The sequence below is a fragment of the Semicossyphus pulcher genome, unplaced genomic scaffold, assembly GCF_022749685.1.
Source record: "Semicossyphus pulcher isolate SPU_LCO1_2020_fin unplaced genomic scaffold, fSemPul1.0.p SCAF_5, whole genome shotgun sequence".
Lineage (NCBI taxonomy): Eukaryota > Metazoa > Chordata > Actinopteri > Labriformes > Labridae > Semicossyphus > Semicossyphus pulcher.
Window position 1 is genome coordinate 4,670,870 of NW_027211726.1, and position 23,319 is coordinate 4,694,188.

The window sequence follows — 23,319 nt, forward strand, 5'->3', positions numbered from 1 at the left end:
GGAAGGATGGGTTTCTGACAACATAACAAACTTTGTGGTGGCCATGTTTCAGGACCTCTTGTCCTGGGCTGATTCGTAGTTAAAAGCTGATTGCGTTTCTTAACATGTAACTTGGGTGTCTAGTTTTGGCAAAATTATTATTCTACTTTGTTGTGCTGAACATATATACTTTAAAAAGTAAAATAAAAAATAAACTAAATATCTGTAAATTAGGTTGGCAAGTAAACTAATTTTAAAAAACAGTCTCTATAATCTGAATACAATAGTTCTGACTATACGCACTAAGGATTTTTGGGTTTGGGTTATTGACAATGCCATTGCTTGTTGCCTATGGCTGACAGTCATCGGCCATTGAGCCCTCCACTGTCTTAAAATTGTGATTTAGTGCGTTCAGTGTCACACTGAACTCTTATTTCAGCCTAAAAGAGTGTAAAATTTTACCCGCAACTCACGTCTTTCTTCGTGTCGTGTGATCTAAAAACATAAGACTTCCAGTTGGAGATAGTAAAAGTGCTTTCTGCTCAAATTCAGTTAGAAATCGCAGAGCACTATGGCCTCTTTTTTTGTTAGTTTAGACGTGTTCAGACAAAGTGTGCTGTTTGTTTAGCAAATGCCGCGGTTATTGTTTTCACAGAGAGAAAAACACTTGGATTAACCTATGCCACAGAAACACCAAGTTAGGGCCTGAAAAACTTGCTCCATGCAGTGTAATCTGTCAGCCAGCTGCAGCAACCACATCATTGTCAGCTGACAGAGCAAACCAAAAGACAGAAACCATGCTATCTTACCTAGGTAAAAAAATAGGCTTATTGCCAACATGGACAGTAAAGCTCACTATATGATTTATATAATGTAAGCCCAAATGACAGTCATCAGTCCCAGTTTTGTGTCTCATCAATCACACTTGACTTGTTAGTGTTTGTATTGATCATTTGTAAATGGTGAGTGGCAGAAAATTATGATTCATCCTGCATTTTATCTTGAATAAGTTAAGGGATTGCCATTATGCACAGAAACCTGTCAACGTCACTGGTCATGTATAAATAACAGATCACTTCATCACAGCTTTATGGTTAGTAGATTTCTTTCCCCACGTGTAGTTTTAATGTCAAGTGAAAGCTTCCTTTTAAAGCATCTAATGACAGCAGAAGCAGTAGTATGAAGGACCAGTATACTTCTTGTTTGTATGTTTGTTATACAGGGGCTGCACGGACAGATATTTCAGTGTGAATGAAACATTTCGTTGACTGTGAAGAAGAATCAGTGTGGTGTGGTTATTCTAGGTGTGATGTGGATGACAGTGTATCATGTATCTGTCTGGTTTTACATTATGGTAATTTGATCGCTGTCCCCTTTCCAGTGCATTTGTGTGTGCTCTTTGTGTGTAATGCCCTTCAGACATGAACTTTGAGATGTCATGACTGATCCCGCCTTTTAAGAATTCATGGAGCGCCTTTTTTAAGGTTCTTTTGACTTTTATTGAAAAAAAATAGTTCTTCCTTTGAATCTCACAAAAGAAAACGGTTGTTTTGATTGACAGAATAATATTTTGTGGGTTAAATTTAACATAAAAACACATCGGCACCGCCTGCCTAATTAAGACATCCAACGCTGCTATTGTCTGAGGCTGCCTGGTGTGTTGGCATTCAGTTACAGCACATTGTGTATAATGGAGCTCAAGTTTCACTGTGCGTTGACTGTTATCTCTTCTCGCACAGCATCACATTATGAGCACATATCAATGTGTGTATGTACAATATGTGTGTAAACCCATCCATCCATCAAATCTATCTGTCCATGAACGTACTAAATTAGAAGCTGTTGAAAGGTTACAGCACGGACGTCCAAGTGTCATCGCCAGACACAACACACCACGCTGTCAGTTGTATTCCTGGAGTACTATTGTCTGCTGCTGACATGCAAAGAATATATATGAACCATATATGGTGGCCCTATTTGTTGTACACGGCTCTAGGGCTTGAAGATATTTCAAAAATTATGATCGAGATAATTTTCTTACCATATTTATCAAAATCAATTGTTATTACAGGCTAGTTTGAGGTGTATCTTAGTACTGACAGAGATTTGAAAAACAGGTTATTCATGAGTTCAACTCAGGAATATAGTTTATCAACATGCGCTCAATTTATCTATCACACATTTTTTGAGACTTTTTTTTTTCCTGAAACAAAACCGTTAAAAACTCAGAATAGAGCTGCTTACATTGAAAAATCGGATGATATATCATTTGATAATATGATTTGGCAACAGCTTGTCGGGGGGGGGACAGAGCTGAGCTCCTGCCACTTTAGCTTAGCGTGTTCTAGGTGGTCTTGTTTTCACGATAATGGTTCTTCAATATTCAGCATGCACAAGGTTTTTACTGAGGGCCAAATCATCTGCAGAGGTCTCCTCCTCTTTAAAAATAAATGGAACCGGTATTAAAAATCAATTAAAACAATAAATAAAGCAGGTTCACATTAAAAATCAGTCTCTCCGATGCTCTCTGTCAAACATAGGATAGCCTGTGAGGGGGCTGCTGGTTGAGCTGCCACTATCGCCCACTTAATTGAAATCATGTTACCATTTTTCAATGTCCTCATCTTTGGACGATTACAGATTCACTTTCAATGTAACTTACGTCTCTGTTCCATTCATTTTTTTCTCTTGACAGAAGACAGTTCCCTGTCCTTGTTTATAGCAGGTAGTAATTTGTACTTTTTCTGCTGCTTGATAGGTTGTTTACTTAATCATATTAAGTTAAAATGTAAAAAGTTTATCACCATCATTGACTTTTATTTCAGCATTATCCCAAGATCAAGATCTCTTTATTGCCCGTCCCTGCAGTGCTGTGATAGTAGTCGATGCTTCAGGAGTGTAGATGAATAAATGCTTTCTGATTAAATGTGATTCTGAGTAGGAAAAATAACTTAAGGTTCTGCTTCAACTTCAAAATGTAACTGTTCTTGCAAAAGTACAATCAGATCTATATATTCTTATTGGCATTTATGGATATATATTTCCTTGTTTGTTTGTTTTTTTCAAACTTCACCAACAAATCGTGCACAGCAGTTTGTACAAGCACTGAGCAGGCCCCAGGGGCTGTAAATATACAGCAGTACGAATGAACAAAAAGCAGATTACTCATCACAGATACATCTACCTGAGCACCTAGAAAGTTAAAGGGCACTGCTTTCATGCCTGTTATCAGTTTGAAAGAGAGAAGAGACGGTGTAGTAATGATAGTGTACTAAAGAAAGGGGTTAGAGGAGAGGCTTGTGTTGCAAGATATTGGTTTGAGATATGTGTTTGAAAAGGATCACACTATTTGTGTTAGTGAGAGAGTGAAAGGGAAAGAGATGAGAATGAATCTCTTCCCCGGATGTCCCAGGCAATTTCCATGGAGTCAGTCCAGACAGAGGTGATAAATCTAAAGGCAGAGCCCATGTTTCCGCTTCCATTAGAGCTGTTTGGGTCAACACGTGGTTTGGTCTATTTTTAAAAATGGACTCCTTTCTGCCAGGGTGCCAAACGGAGAGTACTATCACACTCCACATTCTCATTTGCTCAGGAACCACCTGAACATGTTGATGTCTAACATTTTTTTTTACCACAAATGATTAGTGTACCTTTGGAATAGGAATAGAATTAATTCTCTACCTTATTTAAATTAAAATTCACATAGTAATTCAATTAGCTTGCCTTGCTTTTCTTTTCCCTACACAAACACACACTAACACACAGCGGCTCGCCCCACCTCTTTCTGTCTCTCTGTCCCTATATGTGTCTGCTCTGTTGGCTATCTTTACGAGCACAGCGCTATGTTTAAAATATTTAAAACAACTCTTTCTAGCCATTATTACCGTACCATTCCTTATAATACAATATATCAGAAGTACCTGGTGTAAACAACTTCTAATTCCTCACAAATTTCCCCTTGTAGTCAAGGATGAACTGATTACATTTTGGAGGTCAAAGGTCAAGGTCATTATAATCTCAAATCTGTCCCTTTCTGCTGAAGGCAACATATCTCAGCAATCCCTAGACGTAAGATAAGATGACAACCTCCTCATATGTGTGGGAAACACTGTCGTAGAAAACAGATGCTGGATGTTTGTATTATTTTAATCCTCATTACTAATTGAGCGGTTTACTAACAGCTCTATGGGGAATACCAAGAGCACCAAGGAGGCTCTGGCAGACGGGAGGCCACACGCCTGCTGACAGAGAGACAGATCAAGAAACATGGCAACCATCCCCGCAGCCACGGGAGGACACGGCATGGCCGCCGTAGCCATGGTCAAAACGGATACCACAGTCGACACGGACATCAACACGGCTATCACAGCAGACAAAGGAACAGGCGTCAGTCCAACATGGAGACTGAGCCCGTTGAAGAGCAACCAGATGAACCTGACCAGACCTCCTCTATGAAGAAGAAACGCTCCTACTCCAAGTGTCGAGGTGAGCCATCCTGAGGAAAGATTAAAAAAAGTAAGAAGATGAAGATGCTGCATTACTCCTTTTTGTTTGCTTCTGTCAGACTGCATTGCACGGGTGCAGCGGTTCCTCGTGACCAGGTTGGGAGAGGACTGGATCTTCCTGATTCTACTGGGCATCACAATGGCACTGGTCAGCTGGACAATGGATTATGCCAGCGCAAAGAGCCTGCAAGGTAGGACTACAGAACCCACAATGCATGTCAGAAGCCGTTAAAGTAAAGGTAAAGGCACCTTCTTATTCCTTTCTCCAACACCTGTTATTCATCCTTTTCTCTTATTTTTTATTTCATCATTCCCTTGCTTTTATCATTTTGTTTCTTCCACCTCTATTCCCCCCCCCCCCCCCCCCCCCCCCCCCCACCTTCCCTCAGCCTATAAATGGATTTATGGGGAGCTGAGGGGGAACATCCCCCTGCAGTACTTGGCCTGGGTCTCATATCCCCTGATCTTCATCCTGTTCTCCTCCCTCTTTTGTCACCTGGTGGCTCCTCAAGCTATTGGTGTGTACCCCCGTCCTCCTCATGTCCCTGCCTGTCTTCTCATGTTTTTCTGTACCTGTCTGTCTTAAGTCTTGGTAGATTCTTCATTTTAGTTAATCAGTGAAATCATATTGTGTAACATTAGATTGGAGCGAAACCCTGCAGAGTCAGAGCTCTTCAGGGTGCATGATAAAGTACCTCAGCTTCACAAGAAGAGGAAAGAGTGTTTTTCACATTTTGTCCAACCTTTTTTTTTTTTTTTACATGAGGTGATTACTTAAGCTGCTTTTCCCCAAAGCAAGAACAAATGATATGGAAGCAACACCTTCCAAAAACCACGAAGATGTAGCTCAGACATTACGGTTATGAAAGTGCTTCCTCCCTGCTCCTTCTTCCCTTCTAAACAACCTCTGTTCAACCGTCTCTCTTAGGTTCTGGTATCCCAGAGTTGAAAACTATCCTGAGAGGTGTGGTGCTGAAGGAATATTTAACTCTCAAGGCCTTTATTGCTAAAGTCATCGGCCTGACAGCTGCCTTGGGTAGCGGCATGCCAGTAGGCAAAGAGGTGGGTGAACCCAGATAAAACTGGACAGTCTCCCACTATAGGCCTTTCAGTTAATGTGACCATTGAAACAGCATCTCTCACCATTTCCCTCATCATTTCTGCTCTCCTCCTCCACTCAGGGCCCGTTTGTACACATTGCCAGTATCTGTGCAGCAGTTCTCAGCAGGTTCATGTCCTTCTTTTCAGGAGCTTATCAGGTAAGCTGATATCAGGAAACACTTTTATTTGCGTTCAACCCATTTTATTAAGCCTAATAATTTAAAAAAATGTACCCTGCATGAGAGATTCCTCATCTTTATGTTTTTTTCCCCCTTTGTCTCGATCCTGTTTCCTCCTCCTTCTCTCTGGATCAGTAGAATCCATACTGTTATACAGACATCCTGACAGTGGGCTGTGCTGTTGGGGTGGGCTGCTGCTTTGGTACTCCACTTGGAGGTACACAGCCTTTAACCAAAAAAAAGCTAGTGGACAGAAATTTGAGTTGTTGGTGCATTATTTACAATTCTTGCTTTTTTGAATTGTCAATCTGTGTCTGTCTTTCTTCACCAGGTGTGCTCTTCAGTATAGAGGTAACATCCACATACTTTGCTGTGAGAAACTACTGGAGAGGATACTTTGCTGCTACATTTAGCGCCTTCATATTCAGAGTTTTATCAGTGTTCAACAAAGATGCAGGTACGGATTAGAAAAAAAGTAATTATTACAGTCTTTGCAAATGTTTTATTTGAATGTAAGGTACTGGACAATATTATGGAGCTTTCTCTTTATCAGACCTGTATTAGAAGCTGTCAGTACTTTAACGGCCATCAACAAGCAAACTGTGACATGTTTTTAGTGACACTGGCTTATTGTAGGCACATCATGCATTCTCCACTAGATGGTGTCCTCCTCCACCATGCAGCAGCAGATTATTTTAGTGCCTGACTTGGGTTAATAATGTTTGCTATTGCTATTAAGTTTTAGACAAACATTTCTTTGCTCATTTTACTCAACTCCAACATTCTCCTGTGACATTAAGAGGAAGGACAGTAGAGCCAAATATAGAAGTGGTGTACAACCCTTTCACCTGGGCCTGTAGATAATCCCTTCTGCACCTGATACCTGTTTGTTATAAGTCTTAATCGTGTTTTAAGAATTCTGAAAGGATAATCATGACTTGCCTCATATTAAGGTAATTATAAATTGATATTAATGAGTCTCACCTCTTTGCCTTTCTGCTGTCTTCCAGTGACCATCACGGCTCTGTTCAGGACGAACTTTCGCATGGATTTCCCTTTTGACCTGCAGGAGCTGCCAGCTTTCGCCATCATTGGGTGAGCGACTCACAAACTGAGAAAAAGACATGCACTGTATGCTAGCATTTCTGTGTGCGTGCACGGTGTGTCCAAACTTCCTAATGGACAAGATGGAAAATGGTAATAAGTCAAACTTTATGCAAATGTAACATTTGGAACATGGAAAGCAACATTTATTAGTTCACCATTTACCTCAGGGGAGGAAAGAGAGAGACCTAGAACTCAGGTAACCTCCCTTATGTGACTATGCAGTTTAACAATAGCTATGTCTTAATGTCTGAAATTTATTCAGTGTTACCCGCCATACATATTCTGTGTATACGTACAACTATGTATGTATGTAGGGCTTTTACGAACAATGTAGATATTTTTGGAGGCCGTTTCCTAAATATACAAAACAACATTGAATGTCGCATGTTAAGTTTTTTGTCGCATTTGATTGTTTTTGTGCTGTTAACCTTTATTTGTCACTTACCCTCTCTTTGTGTCAACACCTTGTGTTCCAGTGGTATACAAATGAGAAGACGATTTAACTTGACTTATGCATCGTGGGGTTTTTTGTGTGTGCAGGATCTCTTGCGGGTTCCTGGGTGCTTTTTTCGTCTATCTCAACAGACAGGTGGTGCTGTTCATGAGACGACCCAATGCCATGACCCGCTTCCTGACCAAATAGTGAGTCTTTGCGTCAGTAGAGTATTTATTTTAGTTATTTACTGTGATTGGAAGTATGTAGAATTATGTTCATCTAATAATGATATTCATGTCTTTGTACCTTGTCTATATGCTTTGTTTAGGATTTTGGTTATAAGCGATTTACTATTTTATTACAGCTTTTTCTGTTTTCCCTCTCAGTCGTCTGATCTTTCCTGCTGTGGTTACACTGGTCATCGCCACCTTGACCTTCCCACCAGGCTTTGGACAGTTCATGGCAGGCGAGGTCAGAGTTCATGTCTTGTTATCCTTCCTGTCCCTCACGTAAACAAAGGAGGCTACAGGCCATGTAAATCTGTTTGTACCTGCATGCAATGCTGACAGCTTCACAGAGCTGATTCATGAAGACCAGCAGTAAACAGCACCACACAAAAGCAAGCAGTGGCAACAATTAACATATTTTAAAACACAGATCTTCATGTAGAAGTACACCTGCTTAGAAACAACACAGAAAAATGTGTGATGTATCACAGCCAGAAAGCAAAATCCCAACAAGAGAGTTGTCTCTTCGGATTTCTTTACTAAAAAGCTCCATCACAGACCGGTAGATGTGATAAATATAAGCCTGCTGTGTTCCCTTCACTGATGCTACATCACAGGATTTTTGGGTATTGAAGTTAAAATTTTTCAAACTGTGACCTCTCAGTGCCACAGGGGGCCACTGACGTGAACATTTGAGGGACAAACAGCTTTGATCTGCCAGTGGCATTAATGTGCTGGGAGGAATTCACTTATGTGTGTAAGAAGCTCAAAAGGAATTCATGTTGTTCAAATCCATTTCCGCACAGTTTGCCCAAAGCCACATTTGTGTGTGTGTGTGTGTGTGTGTGTGTTTGGCAAAGTGGGACAGCAGGTTACATAAAGTGGGACGCCTTGATGTTTTTAATAGTTGGGATTCACATTTAGGATATATGCTGTGAGCTCTGTTACTTTAACCTAAGGAGTTTGAACTTGAAACAGTCTCAGTGTAATACTGATTCCTCCATATGACCCACAAAAGCAACACTATCAGCTACAAGGTTAATTGTTCTATATCGTTATTTAAATGCCTGTCACGGCTTGCAAAGTGTCCCTAGAGCTGTGAAAGCCCAAAACGAACACAGAAACAGGCTTAACTTGCCTCATTAGTGTGGGCAATGGCAACATGGCATGTCCTGGTCTTTAATATCACAGTAACCAGCCTGTTGTTTTATAATGGGAAAACCAGCTTTGTTTTCCTGAGATAACGAGAAAAATAAATTGAGATCTCAAGAAAATGACCAAAAATAACTCGTTATCACGGGAAAACGGAGTAAATGAAATGTATGGATGCAGGTCCGCTAAGGGCTTCCGTAGTTGTCCTTCTCTCAAAACAAATGCACATGCTAGCTAGAACTTGAATATTCTAAACCCCATTACAATATTTTTATGCAACTTTGGCTGTACTGTGAAGAAAGTGTTGTGGTTTCTACAAGAATAGAAGCTTCATGCCTGCAGCCGTCTGTGTTGTCTGTACAAAGGGAGTCTTAAGGTGAAAGCTCAGACAGCCACGTATTAACACCCAGAGCTGAGAGCTAATCATGTGTTTCACAGAGAATAAACCACTTAGTGTGTGAGCGAGGTGTGTGTTACATGTTTTTGTAAGTACATGCGTATCCATCTGTGTACATATGTCAGTCAGCAACACTATAACATGTTTGTCTTCCCTTTGTGCCCTCGGTGGATGTCTTTCACACCCTCTTGTAGAAATGTCTCACACCTTCCATATACAACACTCACAGCGTTGTTTTAACACAGCTAGGGAGTAAAGGCATATCTAAATTTAAATCATTTCACTTTAGGTAAAAAAAAAAAACTGTAATAGACAGGTACCTTTTTCTCCCTTAAAAGTGCTCATACAGCTTTTGGGGAATGAAATCCTTCCAATCCAACTTGATAACACTGTGTCGAGTGACAGTAGAAGCAGCACAGCGAGAGGAGATTAAATGCGAGGTGGATTGTGAACCAGACATGAACCCACAACTTCAAAAAAGGCACAGGAAAGCCTATTATTACATCCTGCTCCACTGAGGCCAACAGCAGTCTGTCACAGAGCTCATCCTAAACTGAATCCAAGATTTCAGAGCCTCCATTCAAAACTAACTGAAGTAGGAAGTAAAAAATTAGAGAAAATCGAGATGATGTATGTGTTGTTTTCTCCCTGCAGCGAAGTTATGCAGATGCGGGAGGCGCTGCAATGTGTGCCTGTGAGCAAATTCAGAAGCATCTATGCAAATAAGCAGCAAAATTGTTGAAGTGAATTAGTCATTCATGAGTCATCTAAAGAGAATGAGTCATTGGACAGGGCCACACGTACGCGTCTGCTTCCAGATTTCTGGATGACTTCCTGCCTGTTTATCCCACTTGCCTTGCTTCCTCCCTTCCTCCATCCGCTTGTTTTGCCCTCTACTTTTTTCTGTTTTTCCTTTATCCTTTTTTCATCTGTTTCCTTCCTGTCTCTTTTCCTTATCAATTATTAACCTTCAGTCCATCCAGCCTTTATTTCCTTATTCTCTTTCTCCTCTTTCCTTCTTTTTATCCTATTCCACTCTTTTCTACCCTTTTATATCCTCTTTAAGCTCTTCCTTTCCCCATCCGTCTTCTCTTTCCCTTCTCTGATTTTTCTGTTACCAGTTTCCTTCACATGTCCTCTCTACCTTCTCCCTCTGTATCTCCTCTAATTCTTTCTTTACCACCACCTTTTCACCCGCTTTAACTTTTTCCTTTTCAACTCCTCTCTCCCTCTTCGCTACTTCTCTTACCATTCTTTATTTATTCATCCTCCTCCGCCTTTTGCCCTTCCTGTCAATCTCTTCTTGATTTCTCCCTTACGTCTACCCTGGTTCCCTCTTGGTCTCCCCTGCTCACACCCTGATCTTCCCCTCTCTTCCTTCTCTCCAGCTAATGCCTAGAGAGTGCATCAACTCCCTGTTTGACAACTTCACGTGGACAAAGATTTCAGGCTCTCCTCTCCCGATTGGTCTGGGCCGCTCCGCCGCCTGGCTGCATCCTGATGTCAGTGTCTTCCTCATACTGCTGCTCTTCTTCCTGATGAAGGTCTGTGGCTGTGTGTGTGCGTTTGAATTGGATAGGTGTTTGTGTGTTGGTCAACCGTGTGTCATTGTTTCTGTGTGTGTGTGTGTGTGTTTTGGATTACGCATGTGTTTATGGTCTGTGTGCAAGTGTGAGACAGAGTGTGTGTGTGTGTGTGTGTGTGTGTGTGTGTGTGTGTGTGTGTGTGTGTCTGGCACCACCTTACGTCAGCATTTTCGTCATCCTCCTCCTCTTCTTTGTCAGGGGCATTTGTTGCAGGTCACTCATGTTGTGTGTTGGTGACGGGGACATCTGTGTGTGTGTGTGTGTGTGTGTGTGTGTGTGTCTTTGTCATCCTCCTTTTCTTCCTGTCCAAGGTCAGCAGTGTGGGCGGCCTGCCAGCGGCTCTAGCATTCTTATGTTTTCTTGTAGCAGCTGCAAACACACACACACACACACACACACTGGGCAGTGACAGTTCTTTTCTTTCTGTCTCTGTTGTTATTAGCATCAACATTTACACATATCTGTTCTAGATGCTGTTAAATGTGTGTCAGCCAAAAGTTGACAAAACTGTCTGTTTGGTCTGTGAAATATCTCACAGCTTGTACACAGGTGGACGAATGTTAACGAACACACTATAAACCCAAATAAACTTTTATGACTAAATCACAATTACAGGCTGCCAAATAGACCAGGGTGAGTGCTAATACAGTTTAAGGCTTCCTCAGGTAGCTAACAGAGCTTAGACAGACTAACAGTGTGTATTCTATATAAAATGCAATTACTCATTGAACAGTTCATACATTCACAATACTGACTTCCAAACAAGTAATTGTGTACCTGAGTAGACACGCCCAACCTCATTCAGAACTGGTTCATAGATGAAAGATGAAGATTCAGAACCTGACAGTTGTCTTGTGGGAGTCACAAGGTTGAATGCAGACTGTGATGATCTTACGGCCAAGTGCATTTTTAAGACCATTCCAGAGAGCAGTCACTGCTCTGCACTTACAGATTTATCGCTGGTTTCATTAACAATCAGACAATGTCAGAGTGGAGGACTTGAGGAACTTCATGACAGTCAGACCAGATAGTAATTAAGCAGAGAGGACCGCCGCCAAAATAATTCAGAAAATACTGAATACTACAGCATTTTTCCTGCTGTGGGGATTATCTCACCTGTAGAATCATTGACAAGTAGACACGACATTGACAGGGATAAAGCAGGACTACCAGACCCAATTAAAAAAAATATTTGGAACCAAGTGGACTTATTATGGTCCAGTCAGTAGATCTAAACATCAGTGATCATTTTCTACATATTATAAAACCCAACAACAAATACCTACAGTATATATACAAGTTTAACTTCCATACCTGAGTACTTGATACTGTGGAGCCCTTTTCTAAAGTGATGATAAGCAGCAAACTGAAACTGTCAGATTGACATGAACTGTCATCAAAACACAAAAACATGTCTCCAAAAGTCAGAGCTGTTTTGAAAGTGGTTGATGATGTACTCTTGTTTGGACTCATGATGGTCATAGTTGTTTTGCATCTCTGTCAATCTCTCCACCTCCAGGGTTGTTCTTCATTTAGAAATGGTGTGACCAGAGCTTCCGAGTTCCAGTGTTTTATGTCTGAAAAACACAGACAGACAAAGTCTGCAGAAAACAGCACCAGGCTGTTGCTGCCTCCTGAAAATCAGCAGCTTCTCAAGAGCTCAAGCAGAGAGCAGTGAGAAACTGGGAAAGTGGATTGCTTCCTCAGTAAACAAACTTTCCCATCCGCAAGTTGTCAGGTTGTGAGTCTGCCTAGTTAAAGCACTAATAAGTCTGGATGTATCTGTCCATCCTCTACTGAAATCTCCTTCACACAGAAATGCATTAAGTTAACTCTACTTTTAGAATCAACACGTCCAGGAGTTCAAAATGTTCCTCTGAATTTAAGAGAGCATAGATATATATAAAAAAGCAATAGTATTAGATTTCCTATATAACAACAACACAAAAGTTTTATACATCGTTTCCCACTTAGACTAATCAAAATCCATTTTTTACTTAACCTCTGTCAGTTTTTTATCGCTACATTATCAGAGTAAAATTAGGCAAAAAGACCAAATAAATAATCCTATCAACAGAATATTAGAGGCTGTCGCTCAGCGTCGTACACTGCATTAGTTTAGTCATGGTGTTTCTCAGTTGAGCAGAACGGCTCCCTGCAGTGCAAACTTAATTCAACCAAAACTGAGAGCAGCTGGCTGGTGAAACTCTCACAACACACACACACACACACACACACACACACACACACACACACACACACACACACACACACACTGTGTTTTTCCAGCTTTTCTGTCGCCTTCTGCTGCTGTCAGCCTTCCTCTAATACATTCTCAAACACACGCTCAGGATCTTCCTCTCTACCACATATGATTATGCTTCTCTCTGCCTCCCTTTCCCTACCTCCCTGTGTCCTTCACTTGATGAGACTTTCTCTCTTTGTTTGTCCGACTGGAATTACACTTTAAGAATGTTAACAATGTGTGTTTGTTGGTCAGAGGCACTGTTGTGAAGCAACAAATTGATCTTTGGCTGTTCTTGGCTGCACAGTTGAAATCTAGGAGACTTTGGTTAAAAGTGTCATGATATTAACTTAGTTTACATGAAAATGTCATAGAAAAAAATGCCTCATTTATTATGTCAGTATATAACATTATAACATTAGTATATATTTTAATATAGATATATATTTCCTGCCTTGGCCCCAGTTCCACTATTATTTACACATGGTTGTAAATTGCAACTCTACTGGTTGTTGGATATGTAACACCACATGATAGTATTAGTTTTTATCAAGAACCCTCACCACCATGTCAGACAGACACCTGTACATTTCCTCTCTTTATTTTTCACTCCAACCTCACATTATTTTCCATCAGACAGAGGAGCTAGTTCTGTATCGTGGTGTTCCTGCTCCCATCTGCTTCAGGATTTGTGACACTGATGAAGGAGTGTGCTGAATGCCTGTGTTTTTGTGTGCTGTGTGTTTCTGCAATTGCCGGGATTTAAAAAAAGAGAAGAAGACAGTGAGCTCAGTCCTCTGTCATCAGGATAGCAGCCGCCCTGTGAGAGACGTGCTAATGAGTTTTTATCTTGTACCACAGTAATTAAGTTCTCAAACGATGATGACAAACGATGTGCAGAATGGTAATCTGGACTGTTAAAATGGTAATGCAATATTTTCTCTCCAATCCCTTCAAATCAGAATGAGTAAGCCCAGCATGTGGTGCCTGTGAAAAACCCAGAGCTGATGTATAGGTAATCATTATCTCTGATGAGCTCTCTGCAGCCAGGAACAAAGTGTATGATTAGGCGAGCTATTCTGAAGTTAAACTTTGATGAATGCAGAAATTGTTTGGAGACAAACGGTTAAAGTGACATTGAAGGGCGAGTTTAACTTTAATTTTCCCCGCAGAAGAGTTTCCACATTTGATCTTTCACCCACTCAGCCTCACATTCATCTGAGAGCAACCCAGCAACTGTACAGCACCATCCTCTGCAGCTTCACTGGAGCAGCTGTTGATTAAGTGCCTTGCTCAAGGACACCCAAGGGTGACTGGATCCCCTCCCCCTGCCACATACACACACACAGACACACGTTTTCCAGATTCTCCACTTCTGTAGCTCATCAAGCCGTGACCAAACAGGAGGGGTTTTTTCTCCCACTCAAATGTAAAATCAGACAACAAGAGCTTTAAAGAGCGCAAGGTCTTTACATCACTGCTTTTGCTATGCAACACAACATCTTGAAGGAGATGTAATTAGCGCAAGGTCAGCGACCTGCAGCAGGAAAAAAGGTTTGATTAAAAATGAAAGATAAAAATATCACTTGAGACCCCAAAAGAAGACATTGTTTTTCTTGACTCCTTGACTGTCTTGTTCAGCTAGTCAAACTGAGAGCAGTGACAGAGATGAAGTTCATACAAAAAACGTTGCCATATTAAAATTGGGCTCAGACTGTTTTTATCCCTGATTCTTCCCTCCCAACATTTGTTACAGAGATCTGGTCTGAAACCTTGATCTTTACTGGTGTTCAGGCCAGATGATAATGGTCATCTGAGGAATTTAAACCTCCCAAACTCCTTGCAGACTAATTTTGGTCATTCCGATCATTTCAGAAGTTTTTTAATTTAAGGATTTCCAAGCCAAATGGTGGTATCTGTTCGAGGCACACACTCCTGGGACAAATTAACAGCACGTATCAGAGACTGCGACAACTACTGTACCTGTGAAAAAATACTCAAACATTGGTTAAAAACTAACCAGTCATGCACTCATGCGTAATATCTGTCTTCTCCTCTGATGCCTGTTTCTGGGGGTATTGGGATCATCTTGCATTTAAACCAACTTATTGTAAGTGGGTATGTTATTTGTCATGTAACAAATGTGTCCATTCTATATGTAAAATTATTTGTGAGCAAGCAGTGAGAAATTATGTCTGTTGGCCGTCCGGTGGGCCGTCTTGTGAGGTGTCCTGTAACTGTAATATGTGTTGTATGTGTACCTGCCTTAGGACTAATTCCGGCATATTGCTGATAGGTTGATTAATGTGCACTGTCCTAATTCAATAAATTAATTAATTAATTAAATCAGTACTAAATCAGTACTTACCAAGACCACTAAGCTAATGAGAGAGAGAAGAAATCCAATCAATGGTTAACATTCTAACCCTAAAAGTTAAGCTTAGCTTAGCTAGCATAATGCAGTTGACATATTAAATCTGACGGTCAAATTCAAACTTCAAGTTCCTACTGAAGAATAGACAACGATGTTGTCGGCTTCTCAACCACCCTGTTCTTCTGCCAGACTCATTTAGCCTCAATTGTTTTCTGCACTCCAGCAATTTTTCTTCAGTGGTCAGTCTCGGTTTGTTGACGTCTGCTTCCCCCTGACATAACTTCCAGACATGTCGAGAATGCAAGACGCATAGTTTGGTCACATGCTTTTGAACAAATCTCACAACACGTGTTTGCCGTAACCCACTGCTAAAACTAACTTCCTTGTGATGCACACTATGACGAAAAAAAATACAGTATTCTTGTCTTTCTTTTGATACTGTCCACAGTTGGTTCTAATGTTGATTCGAGGCTGCACTTTGACACAGTTCCCTTGTCTCAAACATGTCTCATGTTTCTTGTCTCACAGTTCTGGATGTCTGCAGTGGCCACCACCATGCCCATTCCATCCGGGGCCTTCATGCCCGTCTTCATACTGGGTGAGTTACAACATCTGGAGTTCGGCTTTAGTATGGATAGCTTTGATAGCCTTTATTACTTTAGTGTAGAGAGCATCTGAATAGTGTTAGGAATTCTGAACAGAGTGATTAACATAAACATAAACATGTTCTCAAGGTTATGTTTCATTAGCTTTCACATCACAATCAGTGTATTATTATTCAGATCAACACTTTTCAAATCAGTGTTTATCTGCAGTAGTTTGCAGTTAATCTGATGTTTTTACAGAGTGAAATGCTTTTTGGAGTGTGACCTTTACCAGCGCTTAACTTTAAAATATTCATCATTACCAGCCGCAAACAACTTCAAATGAATCAACTAGACCTGCTGGGTCATGTAGTGTGCGTGTGTCTCCATTGTTATAAAATGTGGCCTTTTGCAATGTCACGCACTAAATTTGCATCAAACTTTTACCAACTTCTTTATTAAAGGGGCTTCATAAAACAGGAAAAACACTAGTTGCTGTTACAGTTGTGATATTTTGGACAAAATCCTGTTGAAATGGATTATTTTTAAGGCCCTTTCACCGTCTACTGTCACTAGAAACACTGATGACTTGAGCTTTGTTCTTAATTAAAGTAATAATCTGGAAGATTGGTGGTTGAGCCTATGGCCCACTGAAAAAAGCCTTTGCATTTGCAGTATTACAGACTGGGTGTCTGTGGCGACATTCGCAGAAAAGATCACAAACGGCGCCCAGTTAGTGACGCATTTTCCATCAGCCAGCAGTGGTTGGTATGCCAGAGAGGGTAGGCGGAGCTAAGCGGCTGCTTTTCCGGTCTCTGTAAGTGTTACGAGTAAACAGTAATCTACTATGGCTGAACAAACGAAGAAAAGATCGATGACTACAGATACAAAATCCAAAGAAAAAGAAACAAATTCGACGCTCAGATGAAGGAAACAGTCTAAAAAGGAAAGCGACCGTCAGCCAGGAAAATCAAGATTCACAACCGGAGCCAACTGTGGACGTCACACACGCAACACTGTCTGGATATCTTGGAAGTGTGCTCCCACAATTACTGTTTTGTGCCGCCAAGGAAAACGAAACTGAGAACTTTGAGATTACAACTTTAATACTAACTAACTAACTGAAGAAATGAGGCTTAGACACCAACAGAGATGGTTCGTCTTATTTTGGAAATTTGTCTTCATTATTCAGATGTCTCAGGCTTCATTTTATTCTCTAAAGTTGCATCTTTTATTTGAAAGTCTAATTACTTTTAGCACTTTGAAGGGAAACTTTTTATTCCTCTGTAGGAGCTGCATTTGGCCGGCTGGTCGGGGAAATCATGGCCACTCTTTTTCCTCATGGGATCGTGTTTGATGGCATCCTTTACCGCATCATCCCCGGAGGGTACGCAGTCATTGGTTAGTCTCCTTTTCCTCTTCACAGCAACCCCCCTCTCCTTAGTTTTATTACTTATGTCAAAACATCTTCAACCTTCCTCCAACCTCCAATTATGAAACTTATGAAAACATTTTAAAACACATATCATGAAGCTTTACTGTCACACTGTCCACCTCCCCTCTACCTCCCTGCTGTCTTCCTCTTCCGTCTCCTTAACTGTCAACCTCCTGCTCCCTCTGTTTGTCAGCAGTGGTCAAGATGTCCTCTTCCTGACATTCTCCCCCGTCACTTCTCCTGTCTTTTTCCTCCAACTTCTCCTCTTCCTCTTCTGTCACCCTCACTGGCCCCTCTAGTTGTCACTCGTTGTCAAATTGTCCTCCCCAACTAATCCTCTTCCTCTCCCTCCCCTTGATTGTCATTCTCCTCCTCTTCCTCCTTTTCATCAGAACATGTGGCCACTTTGCTCTGACAGTAAAATGTCACTGTGGGTTCCATCTGCTGTCTTCACCTCAGCCACTGACCCAGAAATGTGGCCTACCTGATTGCTCTACAATGCCCATCCCTCCTTACATCTTTGTGTCACTCCTTCCTTTTCTACTTTACACTGTGTTTCATCCTTTTATCCGTCTCTGTCTTTAATATTTCTTTCGACCTTTGTTTTCTTCCTGTCGCTGCTCACATGCCTTCTTATTCATCTATTTTTGCCTCTGAACCCTTTCATTTAACTTTTGTTTCCTTGCTGCCTTGCTCCCCTTTTCAATCTGCACTGTTTTCTATTTTTCCCGTTCCCTCATCCATTCTTTTCGTCCTCTTTTCATCCCGATTTGTCACGATTGATTATTTTCTTCGTGTGATTCTTCCTCTCTTGTTCCTCCTTCATTCAAACTGCCCACCATCTAACTGTCTTCTTTCCTTTTCTCCTTATTTATACTTTCCCTCTGTCATCTTTTCTTTCTGTCTAAAATATCTCTTTCTATTTCCTCTACTTCATCTAACTTCAATCCCTCTTCTTTTCATCTGCAACTTTCACCTCCTCTTCCCCTTTCTTCTTTAACACCCACCCTTCGTCCCTCATCATCCCATCCCATCCCACACCTCTGACAGGAGCGGCAGCTTTGACCGGAGCTGTAACTCACACGGTGTCCACGGCGGTTATCTGCTTCGAGCTGACGGGCCAGATCTCTCACATCCTGCCCATGATGGTGGCTGTAATCCTGGCCAACATGGTGGCGCAGGGCCTGCAGCCCTCACTCTACGACTCCATCATCCAGGTTAAGAAGCTTCCTTACCTGCCGGAGCTCGGCTTCGGACACATGAGGTATGTGCTGATTTCACACGCCAGATGTTTCCATGTGGGGTGAATAAAGAGGTCCTCCACAGCTGGTCAGCACTGATTGGTATTTTCAGGAGAGGGTTAAATTTGCATCATATTTACATTATCACAAACTCAGTGTTATGTGTATGTATCAGAAAACTTTTCAGTTGAATTACAACTTATGAGCTGAAACATCTCCATGAGTTCCTCCTGTTGATAATGAAGGGTAACTCACAATACGTTTTTTTGATCACACCTCGATGTGCATTCTTTATTAAACTTGGGTAAACATAAGATCATCTGTCTGTGATTATTCCTGCAGCCAGTACAACATCTTTGTAGAAGACATCATGGTGACAAATGTGAAGTTTGTATCGTCTCAGTCCACATACAGAGAGGTCAAGCTGCTGCTGGACTCCTCTTCACTCAAATCTATCCCACTGGTCGACTCAAAAGGTACAAGAGTTAATGAGGACTTTTATAGAAACAGTTTTTCATCACTCAAAATGGAATAAACAACGATAGAAAAGAGAATATTGATAGGGTATAGATGGTTGCAGTAACAGTACAGTCTAAGCTACTAAGAACCAAACCATAATACTAATGAGACAAAGTTCAACCTTTTTGAAATCTTCAAAATTGAAGAAGCTTAACGAAATTAAGAAATGAACATGATTGTTAAGTCTGAGTTTTTACGTAGTTTTTCCCCCTCCCTCCAGACTCTATGATCCTATTGGGCAGCATCGACAGATTGGAGCTTCTGGCTCTCTGTGATTGGTGGTTGTCACCGGAGAGAAGGCTCCTGACACAGGTGAGGAGAGTCTAAGACGACACTGTGGTTGGATGGTGTTAAGTGTTTTACTCAATGACATGAGGAAAGTTCTTTCAGCTGTTCACTTACTCAGCTACGTCCTTACTAAACAATGTATATTACAATCTGTCTGTGGTCGATAATGACTAAGACCTGTAAACGTTTAGTTTCCCCATCTGTCCTTTATTACAATGTTTGGATTTTTTCCCTTCTTTCCTTGTTTAAATTAAAAGACTTTTGACATAAATGTGCAAAACAGGTTATGATACAATAACATGATGTGAAGTCTTTATGCTTTTGTTTTAGCAGGAGCTTTTCCCCCCCTGTGTTTCTGTGGGGAGAAAGATGTAATGCAAACATAAAAGCATAAAAATACAGCTGTTGTGCTTAAAATCCATCTGATCCCGCAGACAGGAAGTAGAAATAGAAAATGCTCCCACAAGGTCGAACAGTTTATGCTGAACCAAAATAAGAAACATCAAAACTCAAAGTCAAAGGTTTTAATGGTGCTTTACATAAGGGAGTTAGTTTAGCTCAAACTGGTATAATCTCATTTAATTCTGATATTGTGACAACACCAGTCTGTATTGATCTGTTTACCTGGTTTTGTATTCAGGGTCAGAGCCTACAGGAGCAGAACCAGTCTCAGAAACACAGCTGGGAGTCCTTCGCCTTCGTAGACGAGGAGGAAGAGGAGGACGGAGAGAAGGTGGGGCCCCGGTTGTGTTACATTTGTGGTTTTCATATATCATTGTTTTTCATTTTTTTCCTTTAAGACTGTCCTGAGCCGTAACATATGAATAAAACTATTTACTATTAACCTTCAGCGTCATTTTGACTTTGCTGCTCTGTAGCCATCAGCCTCAGTTCTAATGCTAAAAGTTACCTTTTATTCAATTAAGGCTTCTCGATTTAACGAATATTGGATTATAGAACTTAATGTCCTGCAGCTTTTGGGCAGTAAAATGAGTTGAAATGGGTTTTATTATGAAGGTTTTCTTAGTTACATGTATTAACTGTCTGCAGGGCAGCCCGGTGCAGGAGGAGAGGAACGGCCCCCTCCCTCCTCCAAAGCCTCCGGAGCCTTCCGCAAACCACACCGTGTCTGTTCCTGGTAAGCTGAGGTTTCTGTATGTTCTGAGCACATTTTTAGAGTTCCTTTTATTAGCTCAGTGGAGGTGTCATAGTCATACATATCTGCACTAGCTGCTTCTCAGTAAAGAAATAAATGGAATAACTAAGTCCTAATTAATAGTATGTGATAAAAGCACTGACAACTTCCTGGAGGTTAGCAAAGGATAAAGATCGTACTTGCTCAGTTTGCTGTCTTTGCGTGGCCTTATTGTGAATCCAGTTGACTCAAAGTGCCATCCTAACGTCCAGTTTGATAGAGAAACACAGCAAACCGTGGAGGACAATAACAATTTTTTTCCCCCTTATCTCAGTTACACTTGTGGAGTGGTGTGACATGCAGCTGAGGACGGGCAAAGAAAGCCTTATGGGGCTTGTCATTGTATTATAGATTCTTTCAGACAAGTTTTGCTCACTAGGGTGATGTAATAGGATTTATTCTTTGCTCTGTCTCCCCTGCTTCTGCTCAGAAAAAAATATGTCAGCTCATATGACTCAGCATTTAGTCAGAGCCCAGATGGTCTGTGAAACTCACCAGGTTCTCAAATGTGATGTTTTAAAGTGTGATGGTGTGAGGTAGTTATGAATGGTTAGAATATTACAGCTGCCCTGTTTGGAGAAGCAGGCCAAAGCACAGACAGAAGCTAAGCTAGGTACCGCTTTGGAAGGGGTGTGCAGCAAAAAATGTTAAAGCTTAAAGGGGCCATATCTATTAAACAGATATTCCTACATGTTGCATGAGTTTCTCATTTTTGGGTGTTTAGTGTTCACAGTGAAAGAGTGAAAACTGCATAATTCTGTGTTTTTCCAGAACTGATTTTTGAAGAAGGTTGCCTCTGAAATGGGCCGTTCAGAACAGCTGCAGATTTATATGTAAAACTTTGCTTTCGCTGAAATCGACCAATCGTCATTCACCGTCATTTGCCTCAGGCTGCCAACTTACCATTCCGATACCTCTTGGTAACTCCTCGTTTTCTGCATTTGCTCCGGTGTATTTTCCTCCTGGTGATTCTGGCTCGTACATATAAGGCTGAATAACCGATCCTAGAGCAGCCATGTTTTCTACAACTTTGGAATGACAGTACAGTGCGGCCACTCCCCCAACGTGTGCGATCCCACGGGGGTTCGTGGTCGTTCAAATGCTATCAGCCATTTGTTGCTAAAGTCTGACCTTTGGATGCTAAAACGCTTGTTGCTCAGGAGGAAGGAGAGGCTCAGAAAAAAAAAAAGTGATTAAAATATGTATACAATTTTTAAAACGAAACTTTAAAATTGATTGCATAGCTAAAATATGTCCCCTTTAAGAAAAAGTCCCTACTTAATAAAATCATTATCAGGATAAATAAACGTAACATTTTGAACATTCTCACTACTTTCTCTTCTGTCAGACAGACCTGTCCTTTAACACTATGTTTCTGATTATAAAGCATCTGTAATCCTGTGTATGCCGTGCACCGCTTCATTCTGTAGATCTTCTGTCCGGATCCGTGGTTTATGGAAGAGACAACAAATGCAACAAATGAAAAATGAGTCATTATGACTGCACTGACAAAGTTACGTAAAAGGTAGAGGCAGGGAGATACTTTTTTGAACCGGTGTATACAGAGGAATAAATTGCAATTGGAGATGGACGGCAGTGAGAGGAAAAACGTGTGGTTGTTTGGTGAGTCATTTATTTTCTTATTTAGTGCTTTTTCCTGATGGTTGGGTACAACAGAGCTCTGCAGCAGGTGTGTTGCTGGATATTTGGCAGTTTTCTAAAGAGCTTTTGAATATTCCTCTTTAGAAAATGATCACTGCAAATAGAGTTGTCTCCGTGTTTTAGTGTCTGAAGCCATTGTAACTCAGGAGATCGCAGCAAAATCTGCTTGGTAAAAAGAACACTCTTAAGCCCCTTTCCCACTGGTCAAAAAACACGCTAACACCCGGCTTTTTCGCTTAGTGGGAGAGGCTACAATCGGCATTCAGAGGTATTTCTCACCTCGGCTCCCATGGGCAATGATGGGAACAGAAAACCCATGTCGACACACTACCTCCTACCCGTGTTGTTCTAAATTTGTCGGCGCCGAGTTTGATAAAAAGACTGAATTAGTTATAGATACAATAAAGACCTAACTACTGTCAACATCTTCACTGTTTACTAACCCCGTTTCCTGTGTATTTGTGACGTCAGATGGTGACGGAAAAGTGACCGAAAGACATATACTTCACTAGCAATGGGAAAAGAGACAATCGACATCTATAAGCAGGTCTTCACAGGTCTGAAAAACCTGCGTCAATGCGCTAATTTCTGTGGGAACGGAGTAATATTTTGAACTGCCTGACAAAACCGAAGCATGCCCCGTCCTTAAAATCATAAGAAAATAGAAGTTTGTGTCAAAAGTCTTGTTGCGAGCTCAAACTGAAATCAAAAAGCTGATCTTCGGCGTGAGGTTGAAAATATCGCAGTGCTAAAGGAAAGGGCTGTCTGACAGCAAGGTGGGGACCCTTTTTAATTGTTAACTTCCTAATGTCCCATATCTGAATGTTCACAAACATCCTTCACATCAGTAAATCTACTGGACAAAGGTTATATTTATCTACTTTATTAATTAGTCAGCCGTTCACACTTTTTGCCACTCTGACTTGAGCATGTTTGTTTGTCTCTGCCCTCAACAGATGTCAACATTCAGAATTAATACCCTTGCAACCCTAACAGCAATGAGGGAAGGTGTGGCAGCTTGTTCACTGCCAGTAACCAGATGGGCTGTGTGTATCTGTTGTGGCACAGTAAACTCCTGTAGCCGATTGCACACAAAAACAGACAATC

General features: G+C 41.1%; 1 protein-coding gene across 1 annotated transcript in view; it reads left to right on the plus strand.

The window, feature by feature from the left end:
* The window catches only part of clcn1a (chloride channel, voltage-sensitive 1a), a 36,721-nt gene that overhangs the window by 3,701 nt on the left and 9,701 nt on the right, over nt 1–23,319 (plus strand). The window contains exons 2-19 of the mRNA XM_069681228.1: nt 4,161–4,464; nt 4,544–4,675; nt 4,874–5,002; nt 5,413–5,546; nt 5,666–5,743; nt 5,903–5,981; nt 6,096–6,221; nt 6,775–6,859; nt 7,412–7,513; nt 7,694–7,778; nt 10,472–10,627; nt 15,817–15,886; nt 17,163–17,273; nt 18,358–18,571; nt 18,891–19,024; nt 19,288–19,379; nt 19,996–20,088; nt 20,406–20,493. Coding sequence (XP_069537329.1) covers nt 4,161–4,464; nt 4,544–4,675; nt 4,874–5,002; nt 5,413–5,546; nt 5,666–5,743; nt 5,903–5,981; nt 6,096–6,221; nt 6,775–6,859; nt 7,412–7,513; nt 7,694–7,778; nt 10,472–10,627; nt 15,817–15,886; nt 17,163–17,273; nt 18,358–18,571; nt 18,891–19,024; nt 19,288–19,379; nt 19,996–20,088; nt 20,406–20,493 — 2,212 coding nt within the window. The remainder of the gene's footprint in view (nt 1–4,160; nt 4,465–4,543; nt 4,676–4,873; nt 5,003–5,412; nt 5,547–5,665; nt 5,744–5,902; nt 5,982–6,095; nt 6,222–6,774; nt 6,860–7,411; nt 7,514–7,693; nt 7,779–10,471; nt 10,628–15,816; nt 15,887–17,162; nt 17,274–18,357; nt 18,572–18,890; nt 19,025–19,287; nt 19,380–19,995; nt 20,089–20,405; nt 20,494–23,319) is intronic.